Source organism: Akebia trifoliata, chromosome 4, assembly GCF_017979445.1.
Source record: "Akebia trifoliata isolate Shusen 1 chromosome 4, ASM1797944v1, whole genome shotgun sequence".
Taxonomy (NCBI): Eukaryota; Viridiplantae; Streptophyta; class Magnoliopsida; order Ranunculales; family Lardizabalaceae; genus Akebia; species Akebia trifoliata.
The window spans coordinates 12,296,010-12,312,239 of NC_141378.1; the positions used below are offsets into that span (position 1 = coordinate 12,296,010).

The 16,230-nt window shown below is 35.9% G+C and overlaps 1 protein-coding gene across 2 annotated transcripts in view; it reads right to left on the bottom strand.

Annotated features, from left to right (window-relative positions):
• The window catches only part of HMA1 (heavy metal atpase 1), a 28,861-nt gene continuing 12,631 nt past the window's right edge, over positions 1-16,230 (bottom strand). The window contains exons 4-13 of one of the 2 annotated variants that reach the window (XM_086439579.1): positions 16,068-16,214; positions 14,488-14,683; positions 12,514-12,626; positions 11,128-11,369; positions 10,010-10,115; positions 7,734-7,898; positions 4,842-5,058; positions 937-1,124; positions 754-840; positions 1-466 (exon numbers count right to left, since the gene is read on the bottom strand). In XM_086439579.1, coding sequence (XP_086295705.1) covers positions 287-466; positions 754-840; positions 937-1,124; positions 4,842-5,058; positions 7,734-7,898; positions 10,010-10,115; positions 11,128-11,369; positions 12,514-12,626; positions 14,488-14,683; positions 16,068-16,214 — 1,641 coding nt within the window. In that variant the 3' untranslated portion in view covers positions 1-286. The remainder of the gene's footprint in view (positions 467-753; positions 841-936; positions 1,125-4,841; positions 5,059-7,733; positions 7,899-10,009; positions 10,116-11,127; positions 11,370-12,513; positions 12,627-14,487; positions 14,684-16,067; positions 16,215-16,230) is intronic. The other variant, XM_086439580.1, reaches the window with a different exon arrangement.

Here is a 16,230-nt window from a genome sequence, read left to right on the forward strand (position 1 = left end):
AGCAGAAAAATAAATAAATAAATAACTTCTGCCATTTAACTACCAATCTGTTTTCTAAATGTTGTCAACCAAATATTTATACATGCTTTAAGAGAGAATAAATGTAGTGAAGTTTTTTTTGAAAAAGGGATTATGATACCGTTTGATAATACCTCTCTTCAAGTCAAGAAAATACTCCGACATTTTAACCTTTTTTTTTTTAATCCTCAACTCCAGTGTTCGACATTGCTTGCAAATTGGTCATGAATAAAAGGGCTTGACAATTAAAACACAAAGAGAATAAAAGTTACAGGGATGCAGTCTGGATGGTGCTTGTGGTTGGAGGTCTCCTTGTGAGCATAGCTATTGAAGACTTGCATTTGTCGAGAATTTGTTGGAGATCCTGCCTCCAGGACCACGTGGGATTATTTAGAGCACGAATTGAATTTAGACAAACAAGAAGGGTACCACCTTCATGCAAAAGAACCTACAAATGAGAGTAATCGTGAATGCACTAGATTGGCTAAGAAAGAGAGGCAATGAAAAGAAAGAAAAGAGCAATAGACGAGAAAATAAATTATTTAACATTCTTATGTGTTCTACCCCTAAAATTTACTCTGTAGAAAACTAAGAGAGTTGCTATTGGCACCCCAGTTAAAAGTAAAGAAAATATGTGAAGGGTTGAGATTCACACCCACATAGTAAAACAGACTACCAAGACAAATGGAGAATCAAAATTACACATAAAGAAAATATGTATATAATTGAGCGTACCGTCAACCACAGTGGGAGAAAACCCAAGACAGATGGAAGAGAGGCAAAGACTATGCATGTAAGAGCAAGTGCCACACTTTGCTTGACCTGCAAGTACATTAACATATAAATGAACACCACAAGTAGCATCGGCCACAATAATAACTCAAATTGCAATGGAATGGTCAATGACGGAATGAATACCAGTGAAGTTGTCTGACGGGCTTTAGCAATACAGAATGGCACACCAGAAATATTGTCTTGCAACAACAGCACATCTGCCACTGCTATAGCAGTTGCACTGGCACGCTGAGCAAGCACAATACCTACAGTAGCAGCAGCAAGTGCGGGTGCATCATTAATACCGTCACCTACCATTATCAAACCTCCCCCTGTGAAAATGTTACAGAACTTGCTCAGATAAATTAACTATGAGATGAAACTAAGCTGGCCAATATATATATAGGACACTGTTCAAGGTCCAAACATTTCATTCTATATGGGTCTAAAGTTTCGGAATGGGCTGATCTTTTGTGAGGATAATCTCGCCCATTCTGAAACATTTATCCCCATCAAAAGTGGTTTACAAAAAGCGGATGGTCTACGATTCGTCAACTTGTAAACTAAGGTAAGAAGTTTCGGAATGAGCTGATTTTTGGTGAGGATGATCTCCTCACCATAGAGATCATCCTCACAAAAAATCAGCCCATTCCGAAACTTCTAACCACTATTTTGAAAAAACTTCTAATCCCTACATATATCTATATTCAAAGAGTGTATCTTACTCATGTATAAGCTCTTGATCTCAACCTTGGGCATATGAATGGAAAATGGAATCACAGCATACAGATATAAATATGAAAAAAGATATCCAGTAATCCTGGGCAATACATGTAGAAATGAAATCACTACCATCATCATCATCTAAGCCTTATCCCAAAGATTTGGGGTTGGCTAAACTAATCCTGATCCTCCATTCTATTCTATCCGGATCCATGTCCTCTATTAATGGAAGTTCCCGTTCTCAATGTTATAACTGATACAAAAGTGGTAGGGAAGTACATAGGACTTGCAGCTTACAACTCTTGGCACAAGGAATTGTAACGAGTATTTTGGAGGCAATTGTTTTATCCTTTTTTTTTTTTCTGTAAACTATGTTGCAATTTTCAGTTTACATATTGTAAAATGCATTATATGGAATTATGGATACATTAAGTTTTAAATAAATAACACTTAATTCAATAAATAAAAAAAGGGTATCTTAGTAAAAAGAAGGGTAACTTAGTAAGCTTTTTTAACACTTAATCCATCTAAAAAAGGGTATCTTAGTGATAAAATATAAAAAACACCCTGCAAAAAAAATGCAAGATTACGTTTTCCACCTTTGACTTTTAGTCAAAGCATTGACTGAGATAAAATACCAAATTTCTCTCATCATCTCTCTCACATCCCACACATCTTTCTAGTGAGAGAGAAAGCAAACAAATAGTGTTGCTCTACTTCACCCAGGGAGATACCTGCTAATGGATGGTTGAGTTTCTCCTCTCATTGTCCTCTCCTCCCTCTAGTGATAGTTTTACTCTACTTCGACCAAGGAGATACCTGCTCATGGATGGTAGAATTTTGAGGAGATTCCCACGTCTTCAATCCTCAAAATTTTCATAAGCCTTAAGTCCTTTTATGCACACATTTATTTCACTAAGACCCACAATGAAAATTATCCACTGTGCCCCATATCTTTGTGTAACTCCCCGTCAGAATTCATTTTGGATGTTACCACTTTAACCTGTGAAAGATTTTGTCCTTGAAATTTAACTTTTGTTGAATCAGAAATTTTGTCCCCGAAGTTTCTCACACGTTCTTGCATGTAAAATTTACCCCTTGTATGCCCTGTACCTTTACTTGCTCTTTTAAAGATGCAGGTGTAAAGTTTTCAATAATTATTTTGGTTTTCATGTTGAAAAATTGTTGCATACAATATATTTCAGGAACAAAGATGGTTTTTCCAGAACTGAAGATGCATAAATAGACTGAGCCCATTGCATATTTCAAGGAATCCACGACATCTTCAGCCTTCCCTCAAAATTCAAAACTTCTCTCCGTTATTTTTGCCTCAATTGGAGTTGTTTCTTTCCAAGGGGAATAAGAAAACTATTTGTTAAAATAAAGACCTTTAAGGGCTGTCATACTCTTTATTCCAAGTCGAAGTAGAGTACAACATTGACCGTCTTTTAAGGTAACTGCTGCAACGTTTTTGGGAGAGAAAGAATTAGAGGGAGAGAAGGGAGATATGCAATAGAGAGAAGAAAGACAAAAACTGATCGGGAGGAAGAGGCACAAGAGGAAGGGAGATAGAAGAGAAACAACTGAGGATAAGGGAGAGAGAATAAAGATGAGGGCATTTTGGTGTTTTTATCCAAGACAAGTTGTTTGACTAAAACTCAAATGATGAAGACCTAATTTTGCATTTGTTGACAGGGGGAGGGGGGAGGGATTACTAAAATACCCAAGGAAGAAGAAGAAACCCCTAAAAAAGATAAAATAGACAAAGGGCCTGGGGAAGTATTTAGATGATCTCATGGTCAACTTAATGTTAATATAAATGAAGATCAATAACACCAATCATAGGGAATCCTCAAATTTACCAGAGGCCATACATACTCTTTTGTCCCTCTATAGAGTGGGAAGACAGGAAAGTCAATTGTCTATTGATGGTCATTTAGGGTTTGTTTGATTGCATGAAAGTCAACGTCCATGGATTTTGAAGTCCATGGAAAATGGGTAGGGTTGGAAAATCAGTTTCCATTGTTTGATTGCATCTAAAAAATATTAGGGGAAAAAAACATTTGAGAAGGAGGAAGAAGAAGAAGAAGGAGAAAGAGAGAGAGGACGAGGAGGAGGATGTGGCCTGCGACAACAGTGGTGGCAACGGAGAGGGTGAGGGTTGAATGTGTTGGTGGAGGAGAAGAAGAAGAAGGAGAATAGAGATTAGGGTTTTGATTTGGGGATGGAAATTGAGGGGAATTTCATTTTCCCATGAGTATATGTGGGAAAATGAAATCCAGCTTTTGTTAGATTTTTGGAGGGTGGAAATCCATTTTCCATGGGAAAAATGCAATCAAACACATTGAAAATGGTTTTCCAACCCATTTTCCATGTCCAATCAAACACACCCTTTACAAAAAACTACTGCGGGGCATATAGACTAGAGGATGTGAATGGGAGAAAAGAAAGAGACATCAATGTAAAACATAATTGTAAACATGATAATCAGATGAAGAATAAAGCATTAGCAACAGCAATGAAAAATATCCAGCATTACGTCACAGATGAGTTCATGAAAAGCAGTCAAGAAGATGGAAGAGAGTTTTATACACAATAGTAACATATTAAAGTTAAATTGGGCTTCTACTTTAATATTGGATAATACAACAGCTTATTCTAAAAAAAATACTAGGTCACAGTGGCTGAGATTGCATACTGTCCTAGACCTAAGAATTGGGATACAAGGACTTAGATTTCAACAAATGCTCAAAGTTTGTTCCGAGACGACAAATAGAGCATGATGTTGGCATTTGCATTTTGGATGTAGTATTGCATTTATAGTGAAGAGGCAATTACCTATCAGTTAACGGCAAGGATTGCCTAGGAGAGCTTTTATTGCCACACCAACTTTTGCGAACACCACCCCAAGGTGTGTGCTAATTCTTTGGTGATTTACATATGAATTGGAGTGGCGTTAGCAAAAGTTGGTGTGGCAATATAATACCTCTTGCTTAAATTCTATCCTATCACTAAGTTTTTGTGCTCTACTTCAGTAGATAAGAAAGAAAGATCAGTCATCTAACCATCTTGGAGATATAATGGAGGAAACTTAGTTGCAGATCACTTATTGACTTTGTTCATGCGATCTAGATCACATCAATAAGAGAATTTAAATAGTTGGGACTGTGACAGGAGGCATCAATATTGGCAACTGCAAAAAGTAAGATTTAAGATAAACTAGCAGACAATTTGACATTTCAGTCATACATCAAACTAAAATCCTAAATCTTAGGTCAGTGTGCTGAATATAATGAACAGTTTTCACTGAAGATTCAGAGTCTCACCCGTATCTCTTGAAATATTTTTCACTTGATTAAGCTTATCCTCGGGCTTGAGGCTGCTGTACACTTCATTGATGCCCACGGCTCTTGCTACTCTCTGTGCACTTGACTCATGGTCACCAGTTAACATCATTACACGGAGCATTGCTTGATCTTTTAACGTAGCTATGACATCTACAACACCATGTCTGGGCTTATCCTCAAAATGGAACAGTGTTACCTGCACACAAAAAACAAAAACAAAAAAAAAACAATTTAGCATACATGGAATTTGACATCACCAAAATAATGTGAATTGTCTTATTTGGCATTAGGAGTGTCCAGGATACAATAGAAAAATTGTGTGTGTGTGTGTGTGTTTGGGGGGGGGGGGGGAGGTTATGCTCAATGCGAAATAATTGAACTGGATAACTCTTGAGGTGTTTTTTATTTTTATTTTTTCAGATCGAAAAGTTGGAGGCAATTGAAAGATTTGTGAAAAAAAAAACGAGAGAGAGAAACTAACAATGCAAAAAGTCATATTTATTCTAGTGGTAGGAGGATTGGCAAATCCACTGTGCAAATCTAGGATTACCAGTATCATCCAGCAACTATGTCCAAAAGACATGAAAAATTCCAAAGGGATGCTTATGGGAGGGAAGAGAAATCAAGCACAAGTTACTCTAATGGAGAAGAAAGACATTTGGAAACCTAAGAAGTAATGGTGCTCTTGGTTTGAGAAGGTTAGGGGAGAGAGCTAAATCTCTACTGAAGTAGTACCTTCAATGTCATGTAGAAGGTATTAGGACTTATGGAAAAACCGTTTTCTTTTTTTATAAACTTGGTTTTGTCTATAGGGAGGGGTATGGTGAACAAGTTTTCGTTTGTCTGATTTGAAAGTTTATCTGCTCTGACAGGATCTGTTTTAAAAGATGCTGTATGGTTGTCCATTGGGAATTCATATGCTCCACCCCCTACTAACATTTATTTGACCTCACAGAGTGGAAGAAATTTGGATACATCAAATTAACACATTGATTCCTTCAGGCCCTTCCAACAATCTAGGTTTTCTATACTAGTGTCAAATACTTTTGCTCCATGCAGAGAAACTAATGCCTATTGCCTGCCAAGAGTTCAAGCTGTTCACTGCTTAGAATGACCCCTGCCAAGAGTTCAAGCTGGAATGGAAATATTTCGTGAAATTTTTTTTTATCAGCGTGGAAATTAATAATTTTTTTAGAAATGATGGAAATGTCAGAATATTGAGAAAATTTTCATTAAACCCAAGGAAAATGATAAAATATACATTAGAAGGCATTATCAAGTCATCAAAATACAATAAACAACCATATGAAATGTGAAAATGAAAATTGAGGGGTGTGTTTGAAAAGTGAGAGTTGGACCTTCAAAAGTTCAACTTTTGAAAGTTAACAGCGAGAGTTAATTATAACTTTTGTATTTGGTTGCTCACAAGAATTTACCATGGAGTTGCATAGAACTCCAACACCATTTGGAGATCGAAAAAAATATTTTAAAAAAAATCCAACTTCCTACATCAATATTGAGGTTGAAGACAATATCTTTATTTATTTATTATTTTTTTTTTTTTTCATTTTTTTCTTTTATTGTTATTAAAATAGTATTAATATTATTATTACTACATTCCTTTTCTCATTATATAATAAAATAGTAGTATAGACTTTATTTTTTAATTTATTACCTTTTATTTCTTGATTACCATAAGACTAAAAGTAAGCGATGAGAGAGAGTTGCCAACTTTCACCTCTTAGGGTGAAGGTTTAAATGCTCCAATTTTAGGAAGTTGGAGAGTTGGTAACTCACATGAGTTGAGCCTCTTCCAAACACAATCTTTAGCAACTTGCGAGAGTTGCCAACTCTCACGTTCAACTTTCACTTTTCAAACACACCCTAATAATACAATTAACAAAACAATAGTACTCTACAAAGAATGACAACAATAATAAAGTAACATTAACTATATGCTGCTTAATGTGTAAAAAACTTGCTTAAATGAAGAAACTATTTAGTATCGCACTAAACATGTTATTATATTTTTAATTTTTAAAATATATATGAATAAATTACTACTACATGCAACAAACTAAAACATGGATGATTGTGTGCCAATATGAATGTAATAGTATGTTTGAATACATCAAAATTTGATGATATCGAAACCTAACTAATCAATATGAAATTTTATATGAATTTTTTTCTTAGGGAATATTACTAATACCTGCAATTTAAAAGTCTTCTCTACAAAGATTTATAATATCTTTTTATATTCAAATTTTTTTCAATATACAAATATATATATAGATATATATAGGGTTGGGATCTCCACTCATGAGAAAACACATGATCCTGGCCATGTAAACACAAAATCCAATGGCCAAGATTTATACGTATCTCCACAACACACATCTCAGAGTATTGATCTCGAGGATAAATCTCAACCGTTGGATTTTGTATTAAATGGTTGGGATCATGTTTTCTTTCATGAGTCACAGGATCCTGTTCCTGAAACATATATATATTGGTCATTCATGAAAATATATCCGCCGAAATCTTGCAGTTTTATACCTAAAATTTGAATATTTCAATAGAAATTCTCCATTCACCAAAATATTTACAAAATGAAACTATTGGTTAAATTTCATGTTGGACCAAGTGAAAATGAGAATATTTTGCTATAAGCAACTTTGGAAATGAGTTAGAAGGAATGCTTCTCATAAGATGTTTTCACATTCAAAAAAGCCCTATATTATTCCCTATGGCTAAATTTTCTACAGAACTACTACAAAATAAAATCAGAGAAGACTGGTAGTTTACATTTTTATGGGTAAATAAAAACTGCTAAATTATCATGACCATTATAGTTAAGAGACAATCCACCTTTTTATTGACAGAAAGAGCTGCATGAACAAAGTCACTTCCATAAGCAGATGTGCTCACAGCTTCCCCTATCTTTTTTGACTCATCCTCGGATCTACAAAGCGACCTGATGTAATCCACAGAACCAAGTGATGCCTTCAACAGCTCACTGCTTCCAACTCCTGACTATAACAAAATAAAAATGAATGCAGTTCGGGTTACTGCAGAGAAAAATAAGGTGGACCATGAATATAAATATACACTTTGAGAGGACAATAACATCATGTAGAAGACAAAGACTATTACAGAAACATATTTAAATCCTACAAATAACACATCCAAGCATTCCAATCTAAAGATACATGCAGAAAATTGCATTGAACCACCAACAAAGCTCTCATCCTCAAACCACACGGTATCAGAGACATAAGATCGCCTCGATATGTTGCACATCACCTCTACGTGTCTCTCCTGACCCTCACAATGGACCCCTGCTTCATGACCCATTTCTTATGGGATGGGCCTTGCCACCAATTTAAGCCCACCTCACCTAGAGCTTTTGAAGGCCTCAAGCCCTCGGCCCATGAGAACTCGCATCCTTACTTGTGGCCTTGACTAACACCTCATGGGCCTTAGACCTTAAGCTCAACAAGTCAAATGATCTCATATCACAGTGAGTAACTTGTGCTCTGAGATTCCATTTTGATTTTTCTTACCACCCCATGTTTGACAACCCAATAACCGCCTAACACATTACCGAATCAATTGAGTTATTTCACGAACCACTGAGACAGAGCCCTTTAAATAGAGGCCTCCTAGAGAATTGTAATTAATTTCAATTATCAATTACATAGACTTTGCTCCAGAATTTTAGTTTCTAGATTTGAATTTTTTTTCTCTTGTAGATTCAAGAGACTTAGCTCATTCTTCCTTGAGCAATCAAGTATTTTATTCGCTTCTGCTTCGTTAGGATGAGATGTTTTGAGCATATTCAACAAAGACCACCTACAGCCTCATGATAATTCTTGTGTGCTATATTCAGTGGCTAACTGATGAAGGTATGCAGACATATAATTCATTTGTGGAGAAAATCTTAGCTACAGCTGTCCTATGATTATCAGAGAAGCCTTCTTGACTAGCATGCAACTAATATGATAGAACCTAGAAGCGTATGAATTCAGATAGAAGAAGCATAAAATAACAGATTGTTTTCCAGGTACTACAAGCAAATCTTAAAAGGGAAAAAAATCCAGTGCAACAAAGTAGTTTAACATAAATATTTGAACATTGGATAATTATATATAGTGAAAAGGTTGCATGGACCGAGGGACCATGTAGAGCCTGGACCAAGGTCCTCATTTGGGCCATATGGACTGCCACATTGGTCCAAATGACACCTTAGCCATCTAGATTCCATGGTTTAGATTAGGTCCAAAAAGAAAATTCTAAAAAAAATGTTTTTTTTAATCAAATCTAAGACTTTTATAATGGACGCCAGTCTTCTTCTTTTTTTTTTTTTAAGTTCTTAGAATTTTATGCTCTATAACCATGTAGCACCCGATCATGTTTTTGGGTACCACAATGACATGTGGTCCATGTAGATAGGTGGTCCTTTGGTCCATAAACCTCATCTCATATATATATATGGGTCAGGTTCCATTGACTGAAGAAATAACACAAGATCTCAACCGTGTAAGCACAAAATCCAACGGTTGGGATTCTATGCATATCCCGATAACACATATTTCTGTGATACTTATCTCGAGGATAATTTCCAACCATTAGATTTTGTGTTTACATGGTCTAGATAGTGTGTTATTTCTTGAATTATATTTCTCGAGTCAACAGAACCTACATAGAGCTGGACCGAGGTCCTCATTTTTGGGTCTCATGGATTGCTACATTGGCCTAAATGACACCACAACCCTCTAGGGTTCATAGTTTAGATAAGTTCTAAAAAGTTTATTTTTTAACTGACCAAAGCTTCAAAAATGAATGGTCGGTGAACTCCAAAATTTAAAATGAATTGATCAACAATTCAAGTCTTCTTTTAATTTTTTTATTTAACAGTTATTAGAATTTTGTGCTCTACACCTATATGGCACCCAATCCATGTGGACTTGCGGTTCATATAGATAGGTGGTCCTTCTCTCTCTCTCTCTCTCTCTCTCTCTCTCTCTCTCTCTCTCTCTCTCTCTCTCACACACACACACACACACACACACACACATTCACATGCACATGAATGACCGCCTATAAAATTCATGCAATTTGGGATGTGATGTAGTGTACACTACCTTGATGCTGGTCAATGTCGCAAAAAGGCCTCTACCAGGCAAAGACTCAAAATTTTTGACATAGACGGAAGGAAGGTCTTTCCCTACACTGTGGTCTAGAACAGCTCTGCAACAAGCAAACAAGCAATTGTTATGTTGTTTCACAACAAAGATCAAACATCAAAATCAGGACCATCATAGTGAAAATACTAAATCAATCTCCACACTCCTATAATTATTTGCTAGTAGCAGATTAAATATTATCAACAAAGTGGTACTCTTTACTATCAGAACCAAGATTGTTAAAAGCGCTAGGTGGATCTTAAGTGGCAAACACAAATTAATGTTCAATTTTTATATGTAGTAAAGGTCATGCAAACAATGCAGAGCAAAAAAATAATGACAAATATGTCATTACTAAGATAATACCAACTACCAAGCAAGCCGGTAAGTCAACTAATAATTAACATGTAAGCAAAACAAAAAATCATGTAACCAGCAACATTCAAGAAGTTTTATGATATTTGAAGATGACCATGCAAACTACATAGGACAATTTAGAAATTTGATCAGCATGAGATATAAGTCATGAATCTTGACCTTCGGAAAGATTCTAAAAGACTCAAATTGAAAACGGGAAATTTCAAACTCCACCTGTTCACTATTCAGGTTCATAAGATCATGCAGAAGAACACATATATCTCTATATATGTTTGTAGTAAAAAAAAATGTCAAAGAAAAATTGCAAATTATCCCTGTGGATATATTACAATCCATGCAACGCAAAATGAGCTCTAAAACTTGGTTTGTAATACAATTAAATTGCAATCTACATAAAGGGAGCGAACGACTAATTGAACAAATAAATGAAAGGTCGTTCTCCTTAAAGACAATACCTACGGATAGGATGTCAACTATCATAATCCATCAAGAAACAAAACCCCATAGTCACAACTGTGGAAAAATATCCCATTAAAGAAATAATTTTTTTACTATAAAAAGGATATCTATTTGGAAAAGTAGGTAGAAGAGGAACAAAGACAGGAGATAGAAAGTGGGGGAAAAAAAGGAAATATATTAACACTAGAATTTTTTTATTGATAATTTATCAATACATAGCTCGACCTCAGTTATAATACCTTCCAATAGGGTGAGTAGTTCCTTTTTCCATGGCAGCAGCTACAGCAAGAGCTTCTTTCTCACAACTAGGTATACAACAGGAAACAACATTTGATTTATCCACTCCTAATCGATGTCCGTGAATTGGCTCAATTGCTTTGCACATAAGCTCCCCAGTAGTTAACGTTCCAGTTTTATCAAATGCAATGGTTTGACAGGATGATAGAGCATCAAATACATGCCCACCCTTCAGCAATATTCCCTATAAAGACCGGAAAAAAAAAACTGTTACCACTCTATCTATAAGGAAAATAAATTTCCATGACAATAGGAAAAATTTGCACTCGACCATACAAGGAGTGCATATGTGTTGTCGCACTTATCCAAGATCAAATTCGAATTCACTTTACGGATCTTGTAAAATTCTAAGAAGTTTTACATTTTACTAGTATTGCACTTGTTATAGAATTTCTTTTTGTTGTATGAACATGTAAAAAGCATGTCTGGGAGGAGGTACTAGTCTTGTGTCAACTCAGGTTTGTGCCTGCACAATCAGTTCCATTTTCAGGATTTTTGACATTGATCTAGACATAAAATTTAATTTTTTTTATTGGTAATTTGGTATATGAACTTTTCATTGAAAAAAAAGGAACAGGTTACGTTGGAGGGAGTCAAAAAGAGATCTAGACAATTTCTCAATTGGAGATTAATCACCTTTATCATAAATTTGTGTGTGATCATTAATAGTTTTGGATGCAAGTGGCACACCAAGAAGCCCTTAGGATATATCCCATGCACTCTCAGTTCTTACTTCCTTGCCTCTAAGCCATATGGCTATTGAGAACTCTAAACGCCCTTAGCATGGCTCCACCTATCATGTGCATTTGTACCATCTGTGTATTGTGACTTAATGGTGCAAGGAATTTGAGCATCAACGGTGATATTTTGGAATCGATTGAGCAAATATCTATCACAAACCAATGTTTGATTGTGGTCAGCATGGAATCATTTCAACTGAATCCTATTTACTTTCTTAAACAAATGAGAGATTCTATTTACACACCAACTTTTGCAAATGCCACCCCAATTCATATGTAAATCACTAAAGAAATAGCACACATCTTGGGGTGGCGTACAAAAATTGGAGTTGGCAATAGAAGTTCTCTAAACAAATACAACAGTAACAGATGCCAAAGTCACAGGACAAAGCAATATCTCATGAAAGGACATAAAACATGTCATTTCCACCACATCACAAAATTACACTATTCCAACATGTCACAAAGTTATAATAGAAAACTGATTCAGCACAGTTACAAACCAAAGCATACAAGAATTCATATCCAATCAAGCAGACCAAAAAGCACGATGCCATCACTTGGTCATGATGCTTATATAACCAATACCTTACTTGCACAGGCACTGATCGCAGTCGCATATGCCAAAGGAGCTACAGCCAAAGCACATGGTGATGCTGCTACCATAAGTCCCAATGCCCGATAAACTGATCCTCTGCAAACTACAAGTCACCATTAAGCAAATGTTAAAAGGTAGTCCAACCATTCAAAAAGGATGAAAGATAAACAGTTCTTTGGAGTGGAAAAGGTGGAGAAATTGTGAATCAAAACATTAGAGAATGTGATACAACAACAACGCTTTATCCCAAAGATTTGAGGTAGGTAGGCAAAAGAAATCATGTTCCTCCATTCCACACTGTCCAGAACTATGTATTCAACTATTGAACGTGAGTTTGTATTTACTTTCACTATCTCCACCCACATTCTTTTGCGCCTTCCTCTCTCTTTTAGGACCTTCAACTTGAATATTTCTTCTAAAGTGAAAAAGATACTCTGACTGACAAACAGAAAGTTTAAAATTGTTCTTAGGGACAAACCTCTAGAAGGATGAGAAGTCCCCCAATGTAACAGTTTATAAGTAGAGAACATCTAATGGGGTAATAATTTAAATGAACTTCTCCACCAATATCCTGGTCATCACTTGGACCATTGATGCAGAGGAGGGAAGAAGATGAAATCCAGGGTAGGGAAACTGGTTTGGGTTTGAGTTTAGGTTAAGGATGTGTGCTATGATAGGGTTGAGGTAAGTCCAAAAGGGTTTGGATTGTGGGATTCAATTACAACGTTTTACAATTAGGGTTAGGGGTTTAGGTTTATAGGATAAAAGGTTTAGGATAACAAAGCATAACAACTATGTTTGGGGTTTCAAGAATCAAGAAATGAAGAGTTCTTGAATTCAAGAAAAATCAAGAAATAGAAAAGGAGAAAAAAAAAAAAAGGTTTTATAGAATTTCTGGGCAGCAATACTGACTTTCGCCAGGATATTTGGGTTGCACATATGTATTAATACATAAAACAAAGAGAAGATTAAAAGATAAAGGGAAGAGGTTGAATGATAAAATCTTAGAATCACACCAAGAATAATGGAGAACTCATACAAAGAAACTCTATTGGTTCATTCACATATAAAATTCATTCAAAGAAAATAATTATTTATTTCATAAATTCCATTCTTCCTAAATCAATCGATTTCACTGTTTAAATAGAAGAAAAAAAATTTGTTAAAACCTAAAGGAAATTTGAGTCTACCTTGTACTCCAAGGTAACTTTCCAAAAGGAGAAAATTTCTTAAAATACTTAACAATAAACTTCTAAAACAAACTGGACTCAAAAAACAAAAAATAAGCCCCTAACTAAAGTCCAGTAACTATCATAAAATAAAACACTATAACTAAACTATGACACCCAAATATGACAGGCTCATGATCTCTGATGTCCCCATCAACCATTACCCCTATTTATAAAGGCTGTGAAAATTATTAAGGGGAAGAATAAGCTATCACCTTTTGACATACAAAGTTGACAATGTTAAAAGAGATTTAGATGAGGGATTTTTCAAACTAGTTCCAATGATAGAAAGATTCAAGAGAAACCACTTCCTTAAAAAATAAAGATGAAAAGATTTGAGTAGTTGAGCTTCATGAAATGGGGAGTAAAGGATTGAAGATTTCCACTGACATTATACTCATGATCTATGTTGACATACATATATGTGAGCAGTAACATACAGATCTATATACAAATTTCTACCGTTTTGTTCAAGTTTACAGCTTTACCCAAATTTCAAGAGCTTGATTATCCCTTCTTCTTTTGCAAAATTGCCTCCGGGTGACAAAAAAATACAACTAGACAGTAGAGAGCTAGACAACAAGCAAATAACTAATCATTGATTAATGGAAAATATAGGGGATAAATGGCACCATTAGTCCAGAACTGCAACACTAGTATAAAGAAGTTTGTTTTCAGGAATATACTTGTTAATTGATATTAGCCATAAAAAAAAGAAAAAATTCCTACAAGTACCTGATGTACTAATAAAGGGCCACTTGAAAAGAAACGGTCCAAAGAGAGCAACAGCAAGAGATAGCACTACCACAACCTTGCTATAACGCTCACCAAATTCATCCAGCCACCTTTGTAGCTTTGGCTTATTTAGATGTGCTTCTTCTGTCAACTGCACAATTCTGCTCAATGTTGAATCGTTCCACGTCTTCATTGCCTACACAAAAAGGTCGTTAAACTTAGAAAGGAGAAAAGATATTGACAATATGGACTAGAACTATGAGAAATGGGAGTTGAATTGACAAATGGAAATAATGACTAGGCAATACCCTAATATGGCTCCGAGGAGCAGTTGAGATTTTTTGAGCGTTCTTCTTTGGTGCTTTTAAGGGGTCTCGAGCTTAGCTATAAATTTGGTCAATATTAACTTTTACAGGGTGTGATAGGTGAGGCATTGGGCGTTTTCCTAGGTTGGGTGCACAATTGGAAATTCCCAATCTCTTAATGAGGCCTTCCCTTGGTGCAAAATATGGATTGACATCTATGTGGGACATAATTATTCAAAAAGATTATAGAAGATTGGCTTCTTGGAAGTGTAGATATCTCTAGAATGACTATGGTCAAAAGTATCCTAGCTAGCATGTCAATGTATTCCATGTCCTTAATTTCAATCTAGATGACAGTGTCCAAGGTTATTGAGAGTAAGATGAGGAAACTTGAGTGGAATGACATCACCTTATTGCCAAATATCATTTGGTGAAGTGGGAAAAGGTGTGCTCTCCTAAGATATATGAAAGGCTATGTTTTGAGCAATTTAGGGGCACGAACCAAGCTTTGTTCAGAAAATGATTGTGGAGAATTGGGGAAGAGTAATATTGTTAAGAAATTTGGGTGTGATGAATTGAGATGGGAGCGTGGTCATGCTAGGGGCCCTTATGAGTGGTGTTTGGATAGAGATTCTCAATGGGAAGGAGAAGTTTGGCAATGGCATTGGGTTTCAGGTTGGAAGTGATAAATTTGGGGGTCCAACTCAAAACCAATTGGCAATAAGTGGAGAGGCCCAGGAGCTTATAAGGAGAGAGACAAGGCAATTTGTGTCTGATGTGGGACTAAACTCCACACGCCCCCGCACGTGTGGGCCGAACTTGACCAAAGCACGTGGAGATATGAACTGGGTGACGTGGAGGAGAGAAAGGCCCGCTCTGATACCATGATAAATTTGGGGGTCCAACTCAAAACCAATTGGCAATGAGTGGAGAGGCCTAGGAGCTTATGAGAGAGACAAGGCAATTTGTGTCCGATGTGGGACTCAACTCAACAGGAAGGAGCACAGTATCAGGCTTTGGGAAGATAGTAAAATTCCTTACTCGGTGATTTTGATTACTTCTAATTTGATTTATCCTTATCAATGATTAATCACTCTAGCCAACTTGGAAATTCTAGGGAAGGCCCCAACCTAGAATACGTTACTCTTTGAGAAATAGACTCCAGGGTATCTAATTTCTTGTGAGAAATTAAATTGTTATAATTTCATCTCAAGCAGATTTTAAAATGTTAAAAAAATGTTTAGATATTTGAAATAGAGCAAAGAGTGAGAATACCTTAATTATCATCATACCATCCAAGTTCCTTGCACCTCCAGGAATCCTATCCCCAACTTCCCTCTCTAGTGGTTTGGCTTCCCCAGTTAAGTGCTCAATGGTAATTGTTGATCTCCCTTGGAAAACTTCACCATCTACTGGCACAGACTGATCATAACACCAT